We start from the raw sequence: 20,850 nt of genomic DNA, 5'->3' as shown, positions 1-20,850 counted from the left end.
ATTCTAAAAATGCAAAGCAGCATGCACAAAAATAAATGACTTCCCCTTTGCTCCCTAGAATTTTTTTTTCCTTTTATTTTATTATACTTTAAGTTCTAGGGTACATTGCACAACGTGCAGGTTTGTTACGTAGGTTTACATGTGCCATGTTGGTTTGCTGCACCCATTAACTCGTCATTTACATTAGGTATTTCTCCTAACGCTATCTTTCTCCCAGCCCCCCAGCGCCTGACAGGCCCTGGTGTGTGGTGGTCCCCGCCCTGTGTCCAAGTGTTCTCATTGTTCAATCCCCACCTATGAGTGAGAACATGCAGTGTTTGGTTTTCTGCCCTTGTGATAGTTTGCTGAGAATCATGGTTTCCAGCTTCATCCAGGTGCCTACAGAGGACATAAACTCATCCTTTTTTATGGCTGCATAGTATTCCATGGTGTATATGTGCCACATTTTCTTAATCCAGTCTATCATTGATGGACATTTGGGTTGGTTCCAAGTCTTTACTATTGTGAATAGTGCCACAAGAAACATACATGTGCATGTGTCTTTATAGTAGCATGATTTATAATCCTTCTTTTTTTAGTTCACGTATACATTGTTGTTTCTTTGCTGCTAAAGAGTATGAATTGAGAAAAGAACACAGGTTTCATCCACACCCTGGTGGGAGTGGTCCCATGGGCGCCTTCAGGGCCAGGTAGGCCCATGCCCAACCCTCAGTGGGATGGGGCCTCTGCCCAGCTCCTCACAGAGCAGGGAGGGAATTCACGGGTGCCACCGACCTCATGTCTAAATCTACAATCAAAAGAGTTATGTGGTTACAGCAACCTTTCTTCTTTGTTCATAATTAATTACCTGTTGGTTATTGAGTCATGCGAATGCCACAAGGTCTTACTCGTCTTTACAAACTCAAGGTCGCCAAGCTGCACACACTGGGCCGCTGTTGCTGAAGGCGCGTCGTCCCAGATCATAAACAGAGCCGTCTTCACGATTGTCAGGCTGAGTCTGGATCTTAAATAGATTTTTCTTTGAGCGAAGTGGCTGGAAGGATTGGACCTTCTGTCCGGCCAAGATCTGTTTGCCAAAAATGTGTCGGTGCCCCCAGGTCAGGCTGTGTGGGGGAGGCCCTTGGACCCCTGCAAGTGGGCGCTGTGGAGGGGCAGGTCTCGGGCTTCCTGTGTGGGCACCACTGCCGGTTAACACCTTCAGCAGACACGAGTGGCCTGCAGGCCTTGCTCTGGGGTGTTCACTGTCTGACCAGGAGAGTTTTGTTCTGGGTGAGGATGCACCCTTCGTGTTCACTGAGGATTATAAATCAGGGAAATTTCAAAACATGATGGGGATGGCCTCCAGCTTTCTCTCAGAGGAGGCTCATGTTGTTGGTTTGCTTTATAAATTACCTTTTGCTCAAATAAAATGCTCTTGAGATCATAGCTCTGTATTTTTGGGGGTGTCGGGGGACAGGGTCTTGCTCTGTCACCAGGGTTGGAGTGTGTTGGTGCGATCGTAGCTCACAGCAGCCTCACCCTCCTGGGCTCAAGTGATCCTCCCGCCTCAGCCTCTCAAGTAGCTGGGAGTACAGGTGCGTGCCACCACACCTAGCTAACTTTTATTTTTAGAGATGGGGCCTCACTATGTTGCCCAGGCTGGTCTCAAACTCCTGGGCTCAAGGGATCCTCCCACCTTGGCTTCCCAAAGTGCTGGGATTACAGGCGTGAGCCACCGCGCCCGACTACAGCTCTGTATTTTAAACTCACTGCACTTAGAGTGTTTGCAGTGGCGATGGCCATTTCTGTCGCTGGCTGACAGGAGTCCCCACTCTGTGCCTCGGCCCCCACAGAAGTCTGATAATGAACGCAGGCAACATAGGCAGTGGCTGCTCTTGTCTGATGGCAGTTCTGGTGTGACGGCAGCTGATGCTGTAAACTTCAACTGAGGTTTGAAAGAAGTGTGTGTGCCATGCCGCCCAGTCGGTCATCGCCTCAGCGGTCAGCAAGCTCACGCTTCCGTTGAGCACCGCGGACGTGGCGGCATTTTCAGGTGCTACTTTTCAGTGAAGAGTGAGGAGTGTGGTCCCCTCCACCGCTGTGGCCAGTCACTTTCTAGTCTTGGGAGGGGAAAAACAGCTCGCAGTGCTATCTTCAGTAAGCCCGCGCTGGCAGGCTTGCTCGGAGGGTTAGTCACCTCATGCAGGGTGGAAATGTCCCAAATTATTACCTAGAGTGATTTCAAATGCCATGAGGTTTGTCTCATTGGCCCTGGCTGGACCATTACTAAGTCAAGTAGCATTCCACATTTTTTACTCCATTCTAGTAAGAAGTGTGTTTTTCCTTACAAAATTTTTAAATTTTAAGGTAAATGACCAAGAATGGACAGACTATAGAATTTCCATTATGAATTTGGAAACGATAATCAGCCTAAAGGACCACATGAGATGCCCCTCAGAGCTTTCCCCAGCAAGCCACAAGGCAGAATCCAGGGACCTTCCCGGCTTCCCCCACATCTGGAGATTCCCAAGAGTGTCCAGGAAAGGGTGGAGAGGGAGGGGCTGGTCCCCGCTGTGAGGAGCTCTGGCAGGTAGCCCGGAAAGGGTCCGCACAGCAAGGGGAAGGGATGCTGGCAGGGGCAGGCCACAGTGAGTGGGAGAGGCGGCAGCCAAACGCCCCAGCCCCCGTCCTTGGAGGGGGCTGGCCCGACCCCGTTTCCCATGAGAGCAGCGGACTGGCGCACTTCCAGCTCCCTTGTGAGGAATTTCTGTTTCTGTGTCCAGTAGATAAATGTGGCTTTCTTGTGTTTATCGCCAAGGGAGACACCAGGAGTTGGGCCTGCAGCCACGTCTTCTGGGGGGCACGTGCAGGACAACCGACAGCCAGTGCCGCTGGGACTCTGGGCTTTAACTTGTCAGCTTGATGTCATCATGGTTTCCACGTGTACAGCCCTTGTTCGGTGACCTCCTCGCGGGGCTGATGCGTTGCTCGCCCCCTACCACCCATGCCATACCTGTAGGGAATCGCCGATGCCCGGGTAACTTCTTCCCAGCCTGGGTTGTGGTCGGTGGTGGAGCTCGGGCTCCAGAAAGTGGCCTTGCAGCCAAGCAGAATGTGGCAAAAGCAATGCTTTGTGGATGTCCTGAGATGGAGCGTGAGGCAGCACACCCTCCAGTTGGCCCCAGGACAGCCACACTGACCTAGCAACAGCTGGGTCGAATGAGGTGTGAACTTCTGACTGAACCGTGCTGCTTGGATGTGGCTGAGCCGTAAGGTTAGGTGGGTGGCGGATGCAATGCCTTCCCTTCAGATGCTGCATGCATAAGAAGTACACGGTTGACAGTGTTACTTCCAGCTTGTAGACATCGGGTACATCCCATGTCCAAAAACGAGGCTCGCCGTGGAAAAGCACATTCTGAGAGCAGTCGCGGTGCAGATACAGAGCCCTCTGCCAGCAGCACTGCCCACCCAGGAGGCCATAGGGAGTGGCAGCCCCTTCTCTCTCCTCCTCCTCCTTGCTCGCCCCGTGGAAGCTCTTCCGCACCTCCAGGCCCGGTGCCTGCTCTCCTCTCCCTGTCTCTGCAAGTGCCACTGTGGCCTAGACTTGGGGCCTGAGCCTCTCCTGCCTGAAGCCTTCTTTGACCTCAAGTCAGGGAGAGTCCCCTCCTCCTTGCCCCACAGCACCCGTTCCCACGAACACCCAACACGTGCTGTCGCCGTCATTTCCGTCGCTTCTTGTGGTCACTCGTGCCCAGCTCCGGGTGGCCTGGGGGTGCTCAGGGGTCAGGGCCCGGCGAGTCTGACCCAACCTGGTTCAGCCTGGTATTCCTGGCACCCTGTGCAGTGCTGACCGGGCAAGGGACCATAGCAAACCCAATTTTGAATAAACTAATAATCATCGTAGTCGGAACAGCAAAGAATCACCTGGTGTGTGCCAGGCACAGGCCCAAAGCCTCAATCTAAGCATGTTTTCTTATTTAATCCTCCCAACGGTGAAGTCGGTACTGTTATCACCACTTCACAGATGGGGAAACTGAGGCACACAGAGATTAGGGTTTCCCCAAGGTCACACAGTCAGTAAGACCTGAAGCCCAGGTAAAAAATCAGGCCCTCTGACTGCAGGTGCTATGAATGGATGAATCAGTGATTGCCCTGGACGTCAAGGGAGAGAACCAAAGTTAGGTCTGTTTTTGCAGTTCTCATCCTGTTCCTCTGAAGACGTACATGTTTTCTGAGTCCTGGTTTCTAGGAGGCGTCCATCGTGACACCATGGTGGCCCACTTGCCTGGGTCTTGGGACAGCTTTGTGGAGGTGCAGAGACTCTCCTAAGTGGCGGGTTCCCCCGGAGCCTTCAGAAAAACCTGCACTGGTGATTTGAGGGAAACATGGCTGGTGCCTCTGGGGAGCCGCGTCCTGCCCACCGTAGTGTCCAGGGAAGTAGGATGTGTCTCTCACCTGCCTCCAGGCTCAGGGGCAACATGAGGGGGCTTCAGCCCCAGCAACCTCCTCCACCCAGGGCCCGGCTTCCCCACCACCCCGTTCCTCCCTGCAGGCCATTCCCGGCCTTATCACTGCTCAGATGTTTGCCTGAGCCACTTGCTGCATAGAAACTTGGTAGCGGTCAGTTCAGAGCGGAGCGGCACCTGGCGAGAGCACCCACTCCCATTCGTAGGCAGAAGCCCGCAGGGAGAGGGCCTTCGTCCAAGGGCAGCGTCCCCGGCCACGCGTCGCTTTGCTGTGGGGACGCCCTTCTCCCGCGGCAGCGCCTCCTCCTGCACAGGCGAAGAGCTGCTGCCACATCTCTGCAACCTTCTGGGCCGAGCTTTCAGGGGCTTCCTCTCTGCCAGGGACATTTTTCTTGGATCTTCATCGCAGTTTCCCTCCTTTGAAAAAGTTAAGACCTTCAAGAAGACCTCGCGCTGCGCAGTGACGTGAGACCACTGATGAGAGCCGCAGATCCCCACTGAGCGGCACCGAACCCTGGGTCTCCCTCACTGTGCACCAGCACTGAGCCACCCCCCAGAGGAGGCGACGTCGGCTTGTCCAGCTTTAAATTCTGCAACTTTGGCCTGGCTCGGTGGTTCACACCTGTAATCCCGGCACTTTGCGAGGCCAAGGCAGGTGGATCACCTGAGGTCAGGAGTTCAAGACCAGCCTGGCCAATGTGGTGAAACCCCCCGTCTCTACTAAAAATACAAAAAGTAGCCGGGTGTGGTGGTGCACGCCTGTAATTCCAGCTACTTAGGAGGCTGAGGCAGCAGAATCACTTGAACCTGGGAGGCGGAGGTTGCAGTGAGCTGAGATTACACCACTGCACTCCAGCCTGGGTGACAGAGCGAGACTCTCTGAAAAATAAATAAATAAATAAATTCTGTAACTTCTTAAGAAATATCTTTACACTTGCCAAGCCGTCAAAAGTTTGGCTCTGGCTGAAACAATGGCCTTAACTTTTATTCACTAATACTTCTCTCTTACTCACTACTGCTTGAGGCTTTCTCTGTAGCCGCCTCCATGCTAAGCACTGACTATACAGGAAACCGTTTTAATCTTCACAGTAACTATAGGATTATCTCTATTTATAAAGTGAAAAAAATAGGCTTAGAGACCTTAAGAGGTTTTCCCAAGGACACGTGAAAAGTTTGTGGTTGTTTGCTATTGTTGACTTGGGGAGAAAAAGAAATAAAATAAAAATGGAAGTTTGTGGTGGAGCAGGGACCCCAGTCCTGGACTGTGGGGCCTCTTGGTGGCTTCACCCTCCGTGCACTCAGGAAAGAACAGAGCTCAGACCTCACTGTAGCTCTTCCATGGGTGGCAAGTCACAGGATGGGCATGGAACTAGCTTGATTTTTTATTTTTATGTGAGTAAATCTCCAGCGTTTCAAATCATCTTCCCCAGAGGGTCACATTCTCGGACCCTCTGGGTTTCCTGAGCCATAGCTGTTCTCATGCTTTGGTTGGATGTTATTTTTCTGGAGAAATTGTGTGAAGACATAGAAGTTACTTCAGAAACATTTTTCAGTGTGCTTTTCCCCCACGTCAAGCATACTTCATGTGCACAATTGAGAAATACATGAGATGTGTACTCGGGTTGGTTACTGGTATCATCTACCTTATTAAAATTATCCCTTGTCGGGCAGATCACCTCAGGTCAGGAGTTTGAGACCAGCCTGGCCAATATGGTGAAATCCTATCTCTAATAAAATATAAAAATTGGCTGGGTGTGGTGACAGGCACCTGTAATCCCAGCTAATGAGGAGGGTAAGGCAGGAGAATCACTTGAACCCAGAAGGTGGAGGTTGCAGTGAGCTGAGATCGTGCCTCTCCACTCTAGCCTGGGAGACAGAGTGAGGCTCCGTATCAAAAATAATAAAAATAAATAAATAAATAAATAAATATCCTTTGTGGTTTTTTGTTTGTTTATTTATTTTTGAGATTCTGAGAAAACTTGGGTGGGTTTTTTTAAACACACTCACTATTTTAAAACAGTCTATAAACTAACAAGTACTTGAAGATGTATGGGAAACAAGGAACTGGAACTCTCCCTTTTGTAAGAGACCCCTGACCCTCACCAGAGGCCCTTGGTAAAGTCCACCTTCCCCTGTGTGTCTCTGTCTGGGTCCCCGCTTTCATCCCCCCCATTCCTGCAGCCACCCTCCCCCCGTCCCCACAGTCACCCTCCACCCCCGCCGTCCCCGCGGTCGTCCTTCCTGTCCCCACAGTCGTCCTCCCCGTCCCCACAGTCATCCTTCCTGTCCCCATGGTCGTTCTCCCTGTCCCCAGCTGCTCTTACAGGGGCTGCAGGTTCGTGGAGAGTGGGGGCCGCAGGGGCCCTTCCCACAGCACCTGTATCTCGCTACGAGCCTGAAGCAGAGAGCCCGGGAACATGAATTGCTCGTCCCAGAGAGCCAGGTGGAGGAGAATGTTTTCTAGATGGTGTGGTGTCGGCGGCTTGGCAGACATCTTTAAAGCCAAGGAAGCCGGCAGTCCGGGTGAAAGGAGGATGGACACGTGGAGTGTTTGCTGAGCTTTGGCGGTTGCCTTGGGGAGTGCAAGGCCTTTGACGCACACCGCGGTGGGGAGCGAGTGGGTGGCTCGGCCTCCCCGGGACGCCACCAAAATGAAACCAAGGCAGCAGCAGCCCACAAGGCTCCCTGGAGCATTTCTTTTTCCCATGAATGCATTTTCACCTCTTCTGTTGAGCTCCAGTTCTCTTACAAACTTTTTCTGGGTATCATTTCGTTTTGCAGACTCAGGGTGCAGGTATATTTTCACCAGGCAAAAGGATAGGATATCCTAACACAGTGGTTAGAACAGTTTCAAAACAAGATTGTTGGTCAGACGTCGGGGGCACCCAGGCTGCACCCCGAAGGTGAGCGGCAACAGCAGGGTCCTGGCGTGTCCTGAGCACCTGAGGCTGTGTAGCCGTGTCCTGGCTGCAGGCAGGTCCTGCACGGCTGGGCAGGTGCTCGGGGTGCCCAACGCATGTGTGGCTGAGCATTGCCTGGGGAAGGAGGTCGAAGACTCTACAGTGATCCCACGGAAGCTGTCTTGGGGCATAATGTTGAGAGTTTCTTTGAATCTGGGCACTTCTGCTTTGGTGTCTACTCAGCAGCACGGGCCTCTCTCACTCCCCCCGCCTTCCGTCTCCTGTGCGGCTCCGTTTGCCTTCTCTTGCCTGGGCTCTTGGACATTGCTCTGGAGAAAGAAACGTCAGAATGAGGGTTTTTTTTCTGCAAACACTTCGATTGTGGTACCAGTTTCTGTATCTCAGTCCCAGTGCAAACCGCCCTGGCCTCCCCTGTGGCTCATATTCTAATAGAATGAGAAGCCACCCAGCGAAGGCTACTGTGGCTTTATTCCAGAATATTTCATGTTGATGACAGAGGAGGATCCAGTGCATGTTTTCTTGAATCTATAGGAGTGTGTGTTTGTAGTGTGGTGTGTGCAGTGTGTGTGTGTGTGTCTTTGGTGTGTGTCTGTGATGTGTGTGGTGTGCGTGTGGTATATGTGTGTGTATGTGTGTGTCTGTGATGTGGGGTGTGTGTGTGGTGTATGTGTAGGTATGTGTGTGATGTGTCTGATGTGTCTGGTGCGTGTGTCTGATGTGTGTGTGTGTGTGTGTGTGTGTGTGTGTGTGTTTGTGATATGTGTTTGTATTCTCAGATTTTGAGAGCAAGGCCTCTATCTCCTCTCCTGCACAATCCTGAAGCCTTTTCGGGGCGCTGTGCTGGGAGCGTCCTTTGGAGTGCGTTGACCATCATGTTGCACTGGCCCGCCCAGGGGTAAACTCTTGCCTGCCTGAACATTGGATCTTAGCACGAGAAGGGGTTGGTGTCATGTGGGTGCCATGCCCTCCTGCTGGATGTCCCCAATGCCACTAACCCCCTGCTCTGCCTCCCCTGTCCTGCAGGAGCTGTGCCGCCAGCGTATGGCCACGCGGCCACCAGACCGGCCCGAGGGCCCGCACACATCCCGCATCAGCAGCGTCTCGTCCCAGTTCAGCGACGGGCCGATGCCCAGCCCCTCCGCACGCAGCAGCGCCTCATCCTGGTCCGAGGAGCCCGTGCAGTCCAACATGGACATCTCCACCGGCCACATGATCCTGGTAAGCCCCGCCTTTGTGCTCCCTGCTGCACGAGCACCAGGGTCCTCCTTCCTCGGCCCCTGCAACACCCAGCATCTGTGCCCGCTGACCCGCGGGGACGGGGCCATGATGGCTGCACCCTGCCCGCTGCAGAGGCTGACAGGCAGGGCACTGTCTGCAGGGGGTCCTCTTAATTTAGACAAACGAGAGTATTTACTTCCTGAGATCTTTGCTATGCTTCTGCCTGGAACGTGCACCCCCCACGCACTCGCCCTGGTGTGTAAGAGTGAGCACCCACTGTTTAGTTTTCAGTGGAATACACGTCTGTTAGCGCCTGCCATGTGCGCTGCCGTTTTGGGTCTCTGACTCGGAAGCAGTGGCTGTCTCCTTGGCACTCAAGGCCAGCAAGCATCGTTTGGGTAAATAAATGTCACCGCTCTGACAGCGAGGCGGGAGGAGGCGCAGGCTGGGTGCTCAGCTCTTCACAGGAGCCTTCCTGGTGGCGCCAGCACAGAAGGTCACGGTGATGCGGCTTCAGCGGCCTTTTCCAGGGTCCTCGCTGGAGTGATCACGTGTGGAGTGGCCGTGCATTGCCGCTCCACACATAACAAATGTCCAGGTGTTAGTGGGAAAGCTGTCGATCTCGCTGGAGTGATCACGTGTGGAGTGGCCGTGCATTGCCGCTCCATACATAACAAATGTCCAGGTGTTAGTAGGAGAGCTGTCGATCTCGCTGGAGTGATCACGTGTGGGGTGGCCATGCATTGCCGCTCCACACATAACAAATGTCCAGGTGTTAGTGGGAGAGCTGTCGATCTCGCTGGAGTGATCACGTGTGGAGTGGCCGTGCATTGCCGCTCCATACATAACAAATGTCCAGGTGTTAGTGGGAGAGCTGTCGATCTCGCTGGAGTGATCACGTGTGGAGTGACCGTGCATTGCCGCTCCACACATAACAAATGTCCAGGTGTTAGTGGGAGAGCTGTCGATCTCGCTGGAGTGATCACGTGTGGAGTGGCCGTGCATTGCCGCTCCACACATAGCAAATGTCCAGGTGTTAGTGGGAGAGCTGTCGATCTCGCTGGAGTGGTCACGTGTGGAGTGGCCGTGCATTGCCGCTCCACACATAGCAAATGTCCAGGTGTTAGTGGGAGAGCTGTCGATCTCGCTGGAGTGGTCACGTGTGGAGTGGCCGTGCATTGCCGCTCCACACATAACGAATGTCCAGGTGTTAGTGGGAGAGCTGTCGATCTCGCTGGAGTGGTCACGTGTGTGTGTGGAGTGGCCGTGCATTGCCGCTCCACACATAACAAATGTCCAGGTGTTAGTGGGAGAGCTGCCGAGAGCTTAGCGCGTCCTGCTGGTTGCCTCTTGGGTCTCCGGGCTGCAGGCGTCATCCCGGTGGGTGACCGTGCCTGGCTGTGCTGTTTCCCACACTGGAGACGGAGTCTCTGGGGTAAAAGGGCAGAGCCTGTTTCGCTGCTTGACCGAAGCAGCGGCTGCACTTACTGGTCAGGGAAACTTTCTTCACCATACCGTTAAGTTCCCAGGTCTCAGGATGGACCCTGTAAGTTGATGTTAAAAGCTTACTTTTTTAAAAACTATTTTTGCCTAATGAGTTAATAGTAGTATAGAGTGGTGGATCTGGACCACAAAAAGTCAGAAAACCATGTTTTCACTAAAAAGCCTCATTGCAGAGCTTGGAGCTCAAGGCTGCAGGCCTCCCGGCCCAGCTGACACTGCAGGGACAGACAGCTCTGATGGTGGGTGGGAAACACTCAATTCTAGACCCACTTGGACCAGACATTTGGGGAAACTGAGGAACGCAGCAGACTTCTCCCTGGATAACTTAAAATGAGGCGAAGCAACAGTCAGGAAGCCTGGCTTTCCCGGTCAGTGAGCTGAGCAGGGCACATCCTTTCCCATCACTCCCTGGGGTGAGCCCACGAAGCCAGACCGCCCGCCGGAAATGCTCTCCCTGCAGGCTTGGTGGGGACGGAGAGCGAACCCGATGCTTTCACACCCTGAGCAGACAGCTCGTGGCTCATGGAGTTCACTCGGCAGCCCTGTCATCGACTTTGGTGGAACTTCCTCCCTTGGTGGATTGTGGTTTTGTTACTTTAGATCTGACTTTTCTGAGGCTGTTTTGACGTTTGTCCCTTTTAGAAAAGGAGCAGAGACCAGGAGTTCCTATTTGTGATGAGGTTTGGTATTGGGGTCAAACACGTCAGCCAACGACATTCGTCTGACAGGTTAGCCAAGAGGAGAGCCGCTTAGCGAGCTCCCATTGTGTTCTGATATTTCCACATTTCAAGGTGCTTGAGTAACAATTTGATGATATCTCAAGCCCTATTGGTACCTGAAAATACTGTATTTCCCAGAGAATTGTGTTTGGCTTTCACATACGTCACGGCAGATCTGAAAGCAAACGTGAGGGTTCGTTTCCGCTGGAATATGCCTCAACCGCAAGGACGCTCAGCCTCCACCTGGCGGGAACCCTGCAAAGCCTGACTCCAGGCACCCTGTTGGGGGGTCATCGAGGGCCACAGACCGTGACATGGGCCTGTTTGTCAACGCGCCTCACCACGGCCCACAGCTGCAGGGCTGAAACGAGAAGCACACTCAGGCCAAGTGTGAGTCCGGCTGACTTAGCCTCTGTGCGCACAGACTGTAAACCGGGGAAACTGGATCTTCCTCATCAACCGATGAGGAAGATGTTTTGAAAGTGAATGTTACTGAGATATTTCCGACTCCACAATGCCAGCAGGCGCTGGTGGGAGTCGGGGTGGGTGTGGGGAGCGGCGGGCATCGTGCAGAATTGGGGTGGGTGTGGGGAGTGATGGGCATCGTGTGGAGTCCAGCAACCAAGTGAGCCAGGCATGGGCCTCGGACTTTGGCGTCTCCTCTCACCCAGCAGTTCTAGTTTTCCTTCCTCTGAGCTAACTTTACAAGTGCATCCCTCGCCCTCTCAGCCACATGGGGTCTCCTGGCGGGCATGTCCCTGGTACAGGAGCAGAGAGGCACAGACTTGACTTGCACCACAGATGAGCCCCAGGTAGACTTCTTCCCAGGACTCATATGGGTGGCTCGGTAACTACAACCAATCTCAGGGGCACTGGCCACCACCTTCCCTGGCACACGCAAGCTGCAGAAAGCACACGCAGGCTGGTGCCACAGGAACGCACCAGAGTTGCAGACCTTCCGACTCGTCACAGCTACAAGGCAGCCAGTTCTGTGGTATCCAGCAGCCCAGCCCTCCGTGCGCAAAGGCTTGTTTCCGTCAGACGCCAACACAGTGACCCCATGGGCCCTCACCTGAGGATGGCATGTCAGTCAGATAAGCCACACAGAGTCCCAGCGAATCTGAGGACCGGCTGTTCCTGACATGCAGCCGCTCCCAGGGCACGTTGGACAAAACGTGGCATCTGAACCCACGACCCGATGAAGTAAACAGCAGCGGTTGATGACGTCTGGAGGCCAGGCTGGGCCTGAGGAGCCCCAGCAGGTGGGAGGGACTGGCTGCACCGTCTGCGGGGCAGGTTCAGCACCAAGAGCGGAGCCTTTCTATGACAAAGGACACGTGTGGGAGAGTGGAAGCTGCACACTGCCCCGGAGCCCAGACCCTCAGGCGGGGCTGGCCTGGCTGTGGCCCCACAGGAAGGGCCCCCGGGCTCCGAGAGCCCCCTCTGGGACACTCCACCCACTGGCGTTCATGCTGCTGCTTTCTGCACAGAGGCTGGGATTCCATGCTGGAGACCTGGAGGAATAGAACTCTAGAAATGAGCACTCCCTCCAGAGAAGTGAGCACACAGAGCTCATAAAGGAGATGGGCCAGGGTGCGTCCCTCACACGAGAGAATAAGGCCTCCCTGGGAGACAGGAGGCCGCAGGTGCCTGCTCCGACGGTGGGACCCATGGGGCTGTGGAGCCACTGGGTGTCACTAGGAAGAGGCTGGTGTCTCAGGACTGCAGGGAGGGCCTTAGTTACCTGGTCAAGGTGTTCCAGCAGGTGGAACAAGAGGGAGAGCACACGTCTCAGGGACCCCCGGGGAAGGGGCCGCATGAGAGCCTGATGGGAAGGGTCAGGGGTGGGCAGGTCCTCGGGGCAGCCGCTGGGTCCCCTGCTCTGCCGTGACACCAAGTGGTCGGGTCTAGACATGGAGCACAGATTCTGGGCTCCGTCAACCAGGCGTCAGAGCTGAGACACTTTGCTGTGGCAGGTGCCATGTCCCAGGAGAGACCTCCAGCCTCTGTCTTCTCCCCTGTGAGACAAGCTTGATGGCGATGCCTTTCCCCGGGGTTCCCGTGAGGATAAAACCGGGTGAGCGTCTGAGATGCCGCCCGTCCTGAGACCTTGCACAGCCTGTGCCGCAGGTGCATCGGGCTGCAGCGGAAGGGGTTGTGCTGAAGGAACAGAGCCCGGCAGGGCCTTTGCTTGCTGGGGTTTGGGTCTCTGGGCCTGCGTTCTCTATGCCCTACCCAATCCCTGTCTCTGGACTTTGATGCTGGTTTTTGTGTTGCTTTGCCTTCATTTTCTTAGAAAGGTCCTTTTAAAAATTCCAGTTTTCTTCTGATAACTAAGGAGAAAGGGCCTTATCTGCAGGGAAAACCCAGCCCAGAACGTCACCTGTTCCTGGAAAATGGGCCTCCCAGGCATGGGGAAGGTGCAGGCCAGAGGAGGGGGCCGTGCTCCTGCCTTGGACTGTCTGGAAGAAGCTGAGTTGAGGCTCACCTGCGGGTGAACGGAGCGCTCGGAGGAGGGAGAGGCAGGGGGGAAATACTTGCGTCAAGAAACCAGTACATTTCTCTGGAAATGGCCAAAAGGCGACACGGAGATGGTCACTCAGAGCAAGGCTCGGGACTCTGAAAAGCAAGGATGTGACGAAGACGACTTCACAGGACGGTTGTCAAGGCGGCTTCATGTTAATCATCTTCAGGGACGTGGCTTCTCAAGAAATCCTGTTGCATCCTTTGTAAGGTAAAGAATCATCGAGTGTTTTCAAGATCTGTTTCCCTATCCCTTTGCTTTCAGAAGGGCGACATTTCTGCCTGGCTGGCTCTGAGTGAGGAGGTGGAGAAGAGTGTCACCGTCCCGATGTGACTAATTACGCCTGAGTCAGCTGGGAGCCACCGTGTCCGCCTTTAAAGTCTAGAGAACATTCTTTGGAGAGTGGGAATGTTAAGAAAAAAGATGGCTTCACACTTCTCCATTCGACTTACAGAATATAGAACTTAAATTTGGGAAAGCCGTGCTGAGTCAGTGCTTTTAAAAATCCATCCTCATGAGTGTTGAAGATGAGCATATGTGAGATGTGAGTTCGCTCATCCTTGGAAAGTGTGGTGCTGGTAACAGGAGCACCACTGTCCTAAGGCACTGAGGGCACAGGAGCTGTGAATAGACCCATTTCACAGATGACGACACTAAAACCGAGCACAGTGATGGAGACGTGAAAAACGAAAAGTTACAGCCTTGCAGGAAGTGACTGAAGATTTCCCGTGATCACAGAAGACAGGGAAGTTCATGGATTTCGCTGAGGAGGAAGGGAGTGTTGCCAGCCTGCGGGGCCACGCTGCACCTTCTGCAGACTTGCCTGTGGGGTTTCTGAACTCCCAGCAGGGGAAGCGTGATGCGTGTCTGTGCCGGTGACGGACAGATGCCGGCACAAGCTGTGACCTCCACAGACCCGCACGGCTCACGGCCTCTGACCCTCGGCCCTAGTGCCTGCCTGGAGTCTTCCCTGGGCCCGTCGTGTCTCTGCCTGTGCTCCTTGAGAGATCTCTGTCTCTCATTGTTTTATCCTGTCAGACTCCAGGCTTCTTTGTTCTTAGCAATAGGTCACTGAACCAGGAGGGCCTCGTGACACCATGCCGGGTGTCCCTGCCCAAGGCTACGAGTCGCCAGCTGCAGCAGAAAGGGGCCAGGGTCCCCTGCACCCCACGCCACTAGTGCAGGGGCCTTGGCAGGCACTCCCCTGGCCCCCATGCCTCCACCTTCAGACCCAGTGCTCTGTATTTCTGGAAGGTTCTGTTCCGTCGTTCCCCCGTGGTTGACAGGTGCAGATGGCCACTCTCCTAGGATGAAGGGCACTGGGCCGCCGAGAATTTCACTCTGGGGCCGTGCAGCTGGGCTGGCCATTCTCACTCTGGCTTGGGTGCTGGTGAGGCCTGATGAGTAAACCAGACCACAGGGCAAGCTCGCCAGTTTTGCGGGACCTGCGTTCACAGGCAGAGCAGGCTGTTGCTGCTGTCTGGACGATGCCGGCTTCATGGCTCACATTTGGAGGAGCCTATTTTTGCAGGTAAGCTGTTTCTCACCGTTGAGGACTGCCTGGCATAGGCAGGGCCTGCACATGGAGGGGCACATAGTCCCCCCTTCCCGGCACAGCGGGTGGGGGTGTGCCCTGCCATGATGGAGAGCCCCTGCTGGGGCCATCTCTCTCCAGTGGGCAGGTTTGGGAAGCCTTCATGCCACACAGGACCAGGCACGGAGCCCCGTGACCAGAGACTGCATTAAACCAGCAGGGGATGGATGGGGGAGCTCGGGCGAGAGGCAGAGCCAGGAGAGGAGGAGTGTCCAGGTGCCAGAGTAGCCGGCTCTGAAGACCTGAGACTTCCCAGCCTCACTCCTGTGGGCCTGGGGAGCTCCTTTGAGAGCCATTTACGCGTCCACCAAGTTCAGTGCACGGTGAATGGGTCCAACCCACCCAGTTCGGTGCACACTGGATGGATCTGATCCACCGAGTTCAGTGGACGGTGAATGGGTCCAACCCACCGAGTTCGGTGCACGCTGGATGGGTCCGACCTCCCAGTGGCTGCCGTGGCCTTTGGGCCCAGTGCAGACCTGAGTATCTGTCCTCACACCCTAACTTGCTTGAGGGGATGTTCTAGAGCCTCCCGTGTCCATGCAGCCACCCAAGCCGCAGCTCCTGCTTGACGCTCCTGGGACTCTCACAGGGCCCGGTACCAGTGGGGCCCAGCCTCCCCTGTGCAAGGGCCTCCCCTGGGTGGGAGGACATGGGCTGGGAACCAGGAGACCCGGGTTAATTAGACAGGTGTCTTAGGCTGTTGTCACACTGCTATACAGAAATACCTGAGGCTGGGTAATTCATAAAGAAAAGAGGTTGAATTGGCTCAGGGTTCTGTAGGCTGTATGGAAGCATGGCAGCTTCTGCTTCTGGAGAGGCCTCAGGGAGCTTCCATTCGTGGCAGAAGGCAAAGGGGAGCCGGGACCTCACATGGCAGGGGCAGGAGCGAGAGAACGGATGGGGAGTGCCACACACTTTTAACAACACCGTCTCAGGAGACTTCACTCACTATTGTGAGGACAGCACCAAGGGGATGGTCTAAACCACCCATGAGAAACCGCCCTGTGATCCAGCCACCTCCCCCCAGGCCCACCTCCAGCCCGGGGCTGTATTTCAACATGCGATTGGCTGGGACACGGATCCAAACCACATCACAAGGCCATGCGGACACAGCACCTACTGTGTGCCTGGCAAACAGTTGGCGTTCAGTCAGTGGTCAGCAGGATTCCTGGTTCTGCTGCTTCGGGGTTTTGGGGTGCAGGCTCCACTCTCTTCCCTGAAAGGAGGGTCTTCATCTGCTAATCTCTAAACTGAGAGCAGATTTCAGCCCTCGAGTCTTGTACCTTTTTCAAAAGCAGCTTTACAGTAACCTAAACTCTAAACTCGTGGTTTTCTTTGTCATGTTGTACCAAGGGGAGGGACTGGGTCCCAGCAAGTGAGTCCCAGGCTGGCGTTTGGTCTAGGACGTGCTTCATGAAGACATTACAGCCACTCGGCACCATTGTGGGGAAGGTAACCACGGCAGGGGTGCCCACCCACACCGGGACTCCGGGGCCCAGCTCCCTCCCCAGGGCCAGCCGGTGCTGCTGCGGTCATGCAATGCGTAAACAGCGGCTCCTCAGCGACGCCGCTCGCAGGAGAGGGCCTTGCGTGAGTGTGTACGGCCCGGCCCCACCCTCCTAACAGCCATATGTTCTCCTGTTGTTGGACGCACAGAAATTTATTGTCTCCTGGTAAGGGCAATGTAGGCAATTTTCAAACTTTTGCCACTCCAGACTACACGGACCATGTGAAACGTGTTTTTAGAAGCCAGATCCTGAGTCATCACGGATGCGTATTGTTTATTTTGATAGATATTGCCGCGTTCCCTGCCACAATCTTTGCCCAGATGCATCCCCCTAGTGACATAGACGTGGTGCCCCTGTCCGAGGTCTCCCAGCCTTGGATATCAGTGAACCTTTGAGCTTTGCCACTGGTAACTGGGAAAGGCCTCATCGAAGTGGTTTTCACTTCTGTTTCTCTGGCTTGCGTGAGGTTGAGCTTTACTTTCTGATGTTTGGGAGCCGTTTATTGTTCCTCCCAAGAATGGTTTTGGACACAGCCCTCATGGCTACCAGGCCAGCAGCCTCCAAAGATATTGCCAAGTGCAAGTGTGGCACGTCCATGCAGCACCAGTCACAGGTGCCTTTACTGAAATGGACATGGCGGCGAAACTGTTCTGCTCCTGTTCATCTCCTCCATATCCATCATCACAACCACAGTCACCTCTGAGAGAAGCAGTGATATCAATTAATTAGGGCACAGTCTAGGAAGACCAGGAAGAAAGATGAAGCCCTCTGAGAGGTCCTGTCCCATCCAGATGTGCGTGACCAGGTGGGAAAGGAGCCGACTGGGTGGCTCAGGCCCGTGTGGTTCCTGCAGGTAGAAATTGTGCATCAGGATTGTGGTTCAGGGCAGACAGTGCTGCTTTTTTTTTTGAGACGGAGTTTCACTCTCGTTGACCAGGCTGGAGTGCAATGGTGCGATCTCAGCTCATTGCAACCTCTGCCTGGTGCGATCTCAGCTCACTGCAACCTCTGCCTCCCAGGTTCAAGTGATTCTCCTGCCTCAGCCTTCCGAGTAGCGGGGATTACAGGTGCCTGCCACCACGTCTGGCTTATTTTGTATTTTTAGTAGAGATGGGATTTCTCCATGTTGGTCAGGCTGGTCTCAAACTCCTGACCTCAGGTGATCCGCCCACCTCGGCCTCCCAAAGTGCTGGGATTACAGGTGTGAGCCACCGCACCCGGCCAGAGTGCTGCTTTAATTGATGAAGCAAGAACAGGGGCTCTGGGAGGGAAGTATGCTGGCTGCATGGAGTCTGTGGACCCCCAGAGACCTGCCCTGGCCTGCTGGGGCTGCTGTGACAGTGTCCCTCAGGCCGGGCAGCTGAAACCACAGCAGTGCCTTCCTCACAGCTTCGGAGGCCAGAAGTCTGCAATGCAGGCGTGGGCAGGGCTGGTTCCTCCGGAGGCCTCTCTCCATGGCTAGGGCAGGTGATGTCTTTTTCCTATGTCCTCCTAGAACCTTTCCCCTGTGGGAGCACATCCTTCTCTGTCTTCTCAGGACCTCACTCAGATTGGCCTGGGACCCACCCCAGTGGCCTCATTTTAACTCTATTATCTCTGTAAAGGCCCCACCTGCAAATGAGGTTACTTTGCGGGGTAACCTGGAGGGGGTCAGGGACGCAGCACACAGATTCTAGGGGACTGTTCAGCCCATAACAAGGACCAACACCTGATCCACACCAGCATTTTCTGGTAGCTTGGAGCACATGAGAGGCCCCTGGTCTTCCATCCACAGCCCCACGGGGGTAGCTCCAGTCTCCCCGCACTGGTGAGCTGAGCATGCGGCGAGCACAATGAGGCTGGCCGGTGTCTGGGCCCTGGGCCCTCGGCCCCCACAGCCCACACTGCCATTCACCTGCTGCACGAGTTGGTGACGGACCTTCGAGGCCTGACGGAGAGGCTGGCGAGCCACTTTAGACGCCACCACTTTCTAGAGCTCAACCCACACTTCCTGGCCGGAGCCTGGCCTCCTGCTCCCACTTCCTTTACTGTGGGTGCAGGTGTGTCTGCAGGGGGTCCTTGGAAGAGTGCAGAGAGAGGCTGGAGGCAGCAGCAGCTGTGCAAGGAACAGGAGCTCTGTCGGGGAAGCAGTCACAGCCACTGGTTTCTGGATTTCCCTGGGATGCCCGGGCCATGGGTGTACACCATCCAGCAGCAGCTGTGCCTTGGTCAGCAGCCGTCACGGCCACCCCTGCAGCCCCCACACCTCCGCCATGGCGCCCCTCGCGACGCTCTGTGGATAGTTGGGTTGTGACACAGGCAGAGAGTGTCCCTTCCATCGTCCGCCTTTATTGACGGTGTGGAACTCTGTTTTTTTTGTGGGAGGGGGAGTGATTTGACTTTTTAGTTTTTAAAAATCTGATTAGCTACTTAAAATGCCGGAGCCATGCTAGTGCTTTATTTTTCCGTCTCTCCAAGTTATCAGTATGTTGTCTTTTCTGCCTTGAGCACTTAATGTTTAAAGGAAAAATTCTGTTTCTGCCTTGGGCATTTGATGTTTAAAGGAAAAATTCTCTGACCCAAATCTGACCAGTCCCTGCTGCCATACCGGCCTCAGTGAGACGAGTGGCTGGGTCTGTAGGAGGAGTTCACCGTCTTTAGTAGGACAGATGGTGTGTTGTGTCCCAACAAACCCACCGTAAGTTGAAAATAGCATTCGGTAGTGCATTTTTGACTTAATGATATTTTCATTTCAAAGGTTTATCCCCCCATGGCCCCATCGTGATCGGGGACTACCTGTATATTTATTACCTGGTTTGATCGGATGTTTGGGCTCCCGAGAAGGTGGTGATGGTCCAGAGAGTCTGCGGAGAAAGGGGTAACCCACTGTGATGCAGGTTGGCCTTTGGCTGCCAGGGCGATTGACTTAGCTAAGCGGTACCCACTGTCCCAGAGCCCGGCTTTTTAGCAGCTTTTTTGCTGTTTCTTGGCTTGGTAGACCTTCTTATAGTGTGTAAATAGGGCACGATAGAAGAAGTGGAATCAAGCATCCAACTCATACTTGTTGAATTAAATTGGGTAACCAAACACTAAATTTGGGAAAAGTTAACAGGTCCACGAATTAACAGTTGTGAGAGGAAGCGCTTAAAGCTGGTGTATAAAGTCAAGTTTGGAAAGTGCTCATTTGTGCAGCGTTTTCTGAGTGGCCAGTGATGGACAGAGACGTCCACAGGCTGCTCGTGAACTCATGGAAACTTCCTGGAGAAACCTGAGGCGAGGAGGTGAGACCAGAGGCCACCTCCGTCTGGCCCATCCAGTGACTCCTGCATCTGCAGGTTTATAGACAGCATCGGAGGAACTGAATCACAGCAGTTCAGGGCCTGGGAGGAGTTATCTGATTGTTTGTGTAAATGTGTAAACCTAACACGAGTTTAATAAAATGCAGCTTTTGAAATTCCATTAAGCTGTAATTCCACAAGTAGTTCAGAAACGAGCTGGTGACAGGTGGGCTCTGCTTACCTCGTGTCCTCAGCACAGCTCCTGGGCAGAGGACCGTGGGGATGCTGGGTGTGAAGGAGGCCATCAGTCTGGCTCCTAAGAGGCTTATAGCCAATTTGGGGCAAAAAGGGGTGAAGGGCTGGAGAAACACTAGACATTACCACACGCCAAGCTGCGTTCTTTTACTAGAAGACGTCTCTGTCCTTCACTGGGGGCTTGGGGGTGGTAGGGGGCTGCAGGGGGGACTTGAGGTGGCTGGAGGTCTTGGTCGGTGAGGACAGCCGTATTGGGCAGAGGAGGGAACAGCACAGGTCCGTCAGGAAGCAGGGGGTAGTTCACAGGATTGGAGTTCACGGTGGAAGGAGCAGAAGGTTAGCTCAGCCTGGACTTGGGTGAGCACCCTGAGCCAGATGTTGGGCAGCCTTGTGCGTCCACATGTGGAGTGGTACTTGCCTCTACATGTGATTGTTGTGGCTTCTTGAACCCGAAAAGTCGACATTATTCACTTATTTGTGTAGTTTTGCAGAAGGTGGGAGCACTTAGGATGCACGAGCCAGGGACTGAGCGGTCCTGACTTGTCACTAGTGTTTTCTCTTCTGGAACAAGAGGGTGGTGATCTTGGAAAACCAGGAAGATTTGGTGCTGCAGTGAAAGATGGTGCCATGTCCAGAGTCTGGCTTCCCAGTGTGGCATCTGGGCCAGCATTACACCCCGTGAACTCTGGCTTCCCCTTCCACAAAATGTGGCTGGTTGCACAACTCATGCAACAGTAGTGCCATAAAGAAAAATAATGACACCCGCTGTGGGAAAATCTCCTATCATACTGCAGAGTATTGCAGTGATGTTTCTAAAATTACAGATGCTAGAAGTTAAATGTGATGGAAAATAAAATGGTTTTAACCATGTTGCCAAAGTAAGTTTTTCTTTACAAAAGCTAA

At 54.1% G+C, this 20,850-nt stretch overlaps 1 protein-coding gene across 2 annotated transcripts in view; it reads left to right on the top strand.

Annotated features, from left to right (window-relative positions):
• Positions 1–20,850, top strand: part of PTPRN2 (protein tyrosine phosphatase receptor type N2) — a 985,554-nt gene that overhangs the window by 860,909 nt on the left and 103,795 nt on the right. For both annotated transcript variants that reach the window (XM_007983635.3, XM_037991107.2), the window contains one exon: positions 8,390–8,584. In XM_007983635.3, coding sequence (XP_007981826.3) covers positions 8,390–8,584 — 195 coding nt within the window. The remainder of the gene's footprint in view (positions 1–8,389; positions 8,585–20,850) is intronic.

This window comes from Chlorocebus sabaeus, chromosome 21, assembly GCF_047675955.1.
Source record: "Chlorocebus sabaeus isolate Y175 chromosome 21, mChlSab1.0.hap1, whole genome shotgun sequence".
Taxonomy (NCBI): domain Eukaryota; kingdom Metazoa; phylum Chordata; class Mammalia; order Primates; family Cercopithecidae; genus Chlorocebus; species Chlorocebus sabaeus.
This window is presented reverse-complemented; position numbering and strand designations above follow the sequence as displayed.